Raw genomic sequence first — 7,482 nt, 5'->3', positions numbered from 1 at the left:
AGCTAAGAGAGTATCGGGACCAATCTCACTTCCAAAACCAGAGCGAACAGGAACTGTTGTCTGGATCTTAAATTGTCAGGCGATATTATAGCCATGGTAAATAACCATTGCAAGAAAACTTAGCAGGACATTGAACATAGTGCAACAGAAGGACAACGTCGCTTTCCAAAATATTACATATTACTAATATACATCGTAAATTGTGGTAAATAGTGGTACAGTCGTCTGGAATAAATAATATAAAGCCTAGATTAAGCTCATTGTTACACGAGATAAATATTTAATTAACAAAGAAATGGCATCCGGTCGGGTAATGAGGTCAAACTCCAAGACAACGGGCATGAATGTCGATGTGGATGTTTGGAATTCGAGAGACAAGGTGAGAAGGTGTATAGTGATCTTAATACATGTAACATCGGCATAGTTTGCCTTATGATTATACATATATGCATATTAGAAAACATGGTTGATTAAAGATGCACTCTTACTCTCAGATAAAATTTACCACAATTAATAATATTGTTTTAAACTTCCAAAAAGGATGAATAAATGTCGCAAAATGGAGGAAACCGAGTTTAATTTAAAAGAAATGAGCATAAAACACGGTATTTCTACCTTATGAGACTATAGTAGACCACAGTTAATCTTTTAGCATTCACCAATCATTTAATATGTTTGCGCTTTCTGCTATTAATTACACGATTACAATCTTGTTATCAGTAATAAATATTTTCCATATATGCATTATTTAGTAAGAATATAAAGGTTCATCAGTCAAAATTTATATTCGTAATACATGTGTATGTATTGATTTTGAATAAGAGTGTCACTTTAATGTATGGTGTCGTGGCACGTATTTGAACATTTAAATTATATGCATGTTCAGAAAAGACAATGAACACAACAGGGACTTTCCTAGCAATCTAATATTTTCAAGCCATTCTGTTTGATAGCACAAAGATCAAGGCCAAACAAGATACATATACATGGGTTTTTTTATAGCATAAACAAGGTTGATTTAATGTTCGTTCATTCCATATAAAGCAAATCGCATGTTTTCGAGTTGATTGCGACATTTTAATTTAATACTTTAAAAGTTGGTTGGTTTTCAAGTTGGCTGAAGGTTGGTTTGTTGACTTATTGTTATTGGTAATACATTGGATACTACAGGTATATGTGTCAAAGTGTAAATTCGAAGTGGTTCAAATGTCACATGTAAACATAATCTTGATGTTCATTAATTTCTTTTCTCCGACGCTGTTCACTGCGACAACGCGATATGTAAAGTGTGACAAATATGTTTCTATTTTGTTTGTCCCTCTTCCTCGCTTGAGCTACCGGAGTGTTAGTTCATTATGGTATATTTCATACACATACCTTATCCTTATTTGGTCATCATGCGCTTGGTTTCGCAAAATTGGTCATTTGTAGTGGAAAACACCTGCTAAAATGTCCGAAATATCAACCTACTTTCTGTTCTATGACACGGTACGTACAGCATGTACACGAATACAGTAGTCACGTGGGTCACCTTTAGCTTGTTTCAATGCGTAATGATCAAAGCCCACTAAATTGGACATAAGACCATGCAGAACAAAACTAATATTATTGGCCGCATAATCAGCGACAACGTGTTTTAAAACTTTTTATTTTATTTTCATTGGTGAAATATATTTTGATTTCTCTTACTATTCTTTAATACAAGAACAGATCAAATTATTGTCGTTAAAAATACTGCATATCACATGTATTTTTATTTTTAAAGCAGGTAACCTGATAACCTTGATAACCTTCAAAGCAGTAAAGATTTGACAATAAGCAACGATGACGTTAAACAAGTTATGATCACTCATAAGAGATCCTATTGAAAAATCGTTATCAATAAATGATGGGGATTACCTCTTGAAACGGTAGATGTAAAGGTAATAAATAGGGTCTGCTAATAGTTACTATACGTGTATGTATAAATAGTTGACAATGGTCTCTGGCTTGTAACTGCTTCTATCAGACCCTTCTTACAATATTTCGGAAGTGGTCTTATTCAGATGTGTTGTGGATCAAGGACATCAAAGTGGTGCTCCAATATATGGAAAAACTAGATCATGTTTACCCCAACCTTGGGTGATTTATCAATATCTCCTTTTTCGCAGAAGACTTGTGTGGGTGTTTGATTAATGACTTGAATCATCCAATCTTTAAAAAAAGGTCATGATACCGTTTTATCATTACGTTGGGGCCATTAAATATGTCTTGTTAATTATTAATATCAGAAAAGTGCTTGCCATCGCTTGGGGACTTGACATTATTCCACTTATTTAATTTGTCAATAAACACTTAAATACAACCGAGATGCATGACGTCATTAATGTTTCCTTAGGAATACTCTGACAAATGAATCCATGGAATAATGGTTATCAATTGTGATATTTTTCTTATTAGTCTTGGTATATTGAATGGTATTTCGAAAATTCGGCAACACATTTGTAAGACTGTGAAATAAGTTTTAATAAAACTATCGTCCTTGCTCAATAAACATCTCATTGGAAACTGTTTAGGAAATCAACGGCATGTGATAAATTGCGCTTATGGTTAACATAATGTTTCAAAGATTCATGTCTAACGTATGTACTCGTATATCGATACATTGAAAAGTATGTCAAACATATAAACTCTCTCCCCCTTGTCCAATTACTGTCCTTTAGAGTGAATAGATAGAGGTGAGAGATCGTGTCAATTCATATTCTCTTGTTCTCGAGATTTTTAACACTCTCAGTGGCAACTCTTACCAAGGGACCGATTTATGTCTGGCGACCTTAACAAAGTACAACCGTACTCGCTATGACCTTTACGATCTTGAGCCATACTCGTTATTGTATTATTTGCACACCAGTTTGATCCACAACAGAAAAAACGGTGACATGATCAATCGAGTTAGGGTCTTGGCTGATGCGTAGTTCTTCATGTCCTTCGACTAGGGGTCAGTGTTTTACTTGGCGTTTGTGTTTTTACCGGAGGTCTATATTGTAACTTGGGGTTTGTGTTTTTACCGGAGGTCTATATTCTAACTTGGGGTTTGTGTTTTTACCGGAGGTCTATATTCTAACTTGGGGTTTGTGTTTTTACCGGAGGTCTATATTCTAACTTGGGGTTTGTGTTTTTACTTTTTACCGGAGGTCTATATTCTAACTTGGGATTTGTGTTTTTACTTTTTACCGGAGGTCTATATTCTAACTTGGGATTTGTGTTTTTACTTTTTACCGGAGGTCTATATTCTAACTTGGGATTTGTGTTTTTACCTTTTTACCGGAGGTTTATATTATAACTTTTAGTGTTTTTTTCTTGGTGTGTTTTTTACCGGAGGTTTTTGTCTAATTTGGGGTAGTTTATTTGTTGTTATTTGTGTTTTTATCGTTGGTTTATATTCGCACTTGGTGTTTGTTTTATTACCGTAATTCGAAAATGTTCTTGGTACGAGTGCAGTGTTATATGAACTTGTAGTGATTTCAATGATTCCGTCGGGTTAACAGGCAAAATATCTTAGACTTTGTTAATTCTATTGACTTAATGTCAAGTCTTGGGGCTACCAGGAGATGGATGCATTTTACAACTTCATGCAAGTTATTTCTAGCGCTAAAATATTCACGCCACTTCCTGTTCGAACGCGTCGTTGCACGGTCTAAAATGTCAAAGTGATCGTGCTTTGTTTAACTGATTGACAAGTTAGTTATGTTAAGTTTGTTTGAAATCAATATAATGTATTTTATTCTTCTGAAGTATAGCTCTCTTCAAAACGTATGTTTTTAGATTTCAGCATTTTAAGGTTAACATGAGGTGTCATATTATGCTCATGGAACGGTTAATGAAATTAAGTCCCTTAAGATGAACTATGCAATTTCGAATCTTTGACAATGAAGATTTGGTTTACAGCATTTTGTATACGGATTTATGTCATACACAATCTATATTGCTTGTACATCAATCATAAAACATTTTTATCGTTTAAATTGTTTTCTTCATTCTTACGATGAAAGAAATTGTTGAGAACGTTTTTTTTTGTGGCAATGGAACAAAAAAGGTCTAGGAACATCTAGAAATGATATTTAAGCTTTCTTTTCGGAAAATGTTTCATATGACGCAAATGTGAACGTTAATGGTATTTGGTATGTTTTATTGCGACCATAACCGATTTGTTATAAAAGAGTCTTAGTTGAATGTTAAAGACAACTGTTTTAATGCCATTTTATTCTAAGTATGTCACTCTTAAACAACCCACAAAAAATGTACAATGCTAAACATCTTGTATTGAAAATAGTTACAGTATAAGTTTTGTTATCTCTTTAGGTATAAATGTTTATTCTGATGAATAACGGAACGGAAATGTTGAACAAACTCGTAGAATATCATCAGAAATTCGTTAGGTAATTGCAAATGAAAAAATGAATCTCTGCCTCAAATGTTTACTATAGTGGTAAGAAATACACATAATTACTACACTGTTATTCATTTTGATGAAGAATCTTGGATCATAAGTGCTCTTTTTGAACATATCAGGGAATTGTTACAAATGCTGTAAGAGTAGGTAAATAATAAACTATTAACATACAGGCAATTGATATTTGCAGAATAGAATATTATAGAAAGTTTTTTTTTTTTTTTTTTCGTTTCGCAGAAATAAAATTTCACATTTACATTCAATTCACTCATACCAGTGTATTTAATACATATCACTGGAATACGGTCTTAGGTTGTCTTATGTGTTGACAGTTTCACCAGGATTTGATTTAATATATGTATATTTTCATCATATAACAGACCGAATCAGAGAATGTGAGAACGGGAAGTTTTTGGTAAGGTTTCCCTAGAATTAAATGTTTGTTAACGTCTCATGCGAGCTCAATTTCTTACCTTAGTAAAACATTTGCATGTACTAGGAATGCTTTATCTGTTCAAAATTAAAAATAAAGTATACAGTAGTCTTTTTGTATGAATTAATTTACCTATTGCTGGTAAGTCAATTGAACAAGATGAACACACACCGTTTTTAAAAAAGAAAAGTTTGAGTAACGAATAATATCGAAGTCTTTTCGAGAAGAAATTCTACAATATTTATTTGAAAAAACTAGAAAAAAAGTCCAGTAGCCGAAAGTTTACTAATTTAAAAGTAGGAATTTGAGCTGGCATAATACAGAAGTTAACAAACATTTAATGTAAGGGAAACCTTACCCAAAGGTCACGTTCTCACGTTCTCTGATTTGGTCTGTTATATGATGAACATATACATATTAATTAATTCTTGGTGAAAATGTCACCACAGAAAGAAAACCCCAGACCGTCTGCTGGTGCCATCGAACGGGGTTCAATGCTTTTCATTTTTAAAAACGGTGTTTGTTCATCTTGTTCAATGACTTACCAACGTAAGGTAAGTACAATTATTAAAAAAAAATACCGTTCAATGGCACACGACGCATTAAATATATTACATATACAACTAGGGGTGTTTATCAAATATTATTAGGTACCGCCTTGAAACTGTCAGTAAATGTAAATTTACTGGAGGTTTAAACTTATTTGTGCTGATCCCACACTCCCAAATAAAGGCAAAAATAAAAATAAACGGTTAATCTTATTAAAGCATACAAACTAAACGTTTGGGGCAAATAAAGATCACACAATATTTCAGCTTAACAAACATGAACTGACGTAATGTACAAATGTTTTGACATTGGTTTTCCAACACTCATATTCTTAACACGGTCGTGGTTTTACCCATACGTAATAATAGCAATGACCTCTCATATGAGGCATCAAAGTTCAATATGACCGTTGATGAATATCTGATAAGGCGCTTGTTTGTGGGTGGGGTACCCTAAAGTGTGACCTCCTAAATCGTTTCTTAAAATTTTCAGAAAAGAAAAACATATACATTTTCCACTCTACTAGACGCTCCCTTGTTGTTGCAATGAATTTCGAGAGAAACCAACCATTTCTTGATGAAACATTTATATCAGAAGCTTTTTGTGTCATTTTATGCCCCCGTATTTATGCGAACCTCACTGCTCCTTTTCACATAGTGCCTCTGTACATGTACCAAGCAAGTTGTGTCTCTATTCTTCGATATATCATCTCTCTACTCGCACATTGTCAATTTTGCATGTGCAAATAATTGATCGTAAACTGGAATTGCAGGGATAAAAACGATTCCAGGGAATTATCAATATCGTAATACCTTATAACAAAGAACAACAAATATTTAAATAAACTATTTTCTAGTATTTATCAAGGCAAATGGTTATTTGCTTATGTAGATTTTATCAAGGAATCAATTGTTGTGTCCTGCACAGACAAAATATCATTGTTTCCATTGCGTATATGTCAACTTAAGCAGCCGTTAAGGAATTTATGGACTTAAAGATGCACACGGTACTCCCAAATAAAATTTATCACTGTTACACTTGTTTAAATATACTAAAACGGATGAACAATATTCACAAATGGTAGTTTTTTATAAAGGATACCGAGTTTAATTTGAACGAAAGCTGCACGGTATATCTGCCTTATGATATGAGACGATAGTAATTAACAATAAATCATTCAGAATTCACCAATCATTCAAAAAAATTGCGTTTTCAGCTTTTAAATAGACGATTGCAATCTTATTATCAGTATTCAGTATTTTTCCATAAATGCATCAATTAGTAAATAGTTTAAGGTTTATCACTCAAAATGTGTGTTTATCATACATGTGTATGTATTGATTTTGAATAAAAGTGTCACATTTTCATGTAAAATTTGCTCTAGCTAAAAGCTATGAGAGTCAAGCGACCTATCTCAATTTCGATACCAGAGCGAACAGAAATTGTCGTACTGATCTTTAAATTTGCCGACGGAATTATAGCCAAAGTAGATATACAAGAAAACTAGGCAGGAATATGGTGCAACAGAAGGGCAACATTGTAACTTGTGCAAGAAACGGAACGTCACTTCTCCAAATAGTCAAGGCCATTGTAAACACTTAGGGGTACTAGTCTGATTAAGCTCATTGTTACACGAGACAGATATTTAATTAGCAAATATATGGCGTCTGGAGCGGTAATGAGGTCCAACTCCAAACAAACTGGCACGAATGTCGATGTTTGGAATTCAAGGGATAAGGTGGATAATGATGTATGGTAGCCCTGATACACTTTGCAGGCAAGTCAGTTGCCTGATATGTGTACTAGATAACATGAAGCATTAATGTATTCTGTCGAAGAAAGTTTGCGTATTTTTTAAATGATTATGTATGCACAAGAAAAAACAATTAATTCTGAAGGGACATGCAAAGTAGCCTAATATTACTATAAAAAAATCAAGCCCAAGCAATAAGCTTGTTGTTGAGTTGATTGCAACAGTGTTATAAAATACTTGATAGGTTTGTTGACTTAAAGTCTTAAGGGTAAGGTTTTTTTTCTGTGATACAGCGAAAAGTCAACGGGTACAACA

The 7,482-nt window shown here is 33.4% G+C and overlaps 1 protein-coding gene across 1 annotated transcript in view; it reads left to right on the top strand.

The window, feature by feature from the left end:
• Nucleotides 1-253: 253 nt before the first annotated feature.
• LOC128213016 (GTP-binding protein Di-Ras2-like) overlaps nucleotides 254-7,482 on the top strand; it is a 169,521-nt gene continuing 162,292 nt past the window's right edge. The window contains exon 1 of the mRNA XM_052918481.1: nucleotides 254-379. Coding sequence (XP_052774441.1) covers nucleotides 296-379 — 84 coding nt within the window. The 5' untranslated portion in view covers nucleotides 254-295. The remainder of the gene's footprint in view (nucleotides 380-7,482) is intronic.

This window comes from Mya arenaria, chromosome 13 (assembly GCF_026914265.1).
Source record: "Mya arenaria isolate MELC-2E11 chromosome 13, ASM2691426v1".
Lineage (NCBI taxonomy): Eukaryota > Metazoa > Mollusca > Bivalvia > Myida > Myidae > Mya > Mya arenaria.
This window is presented reverse-complemented; position numbering and strand designations above follow the sequence as displayed.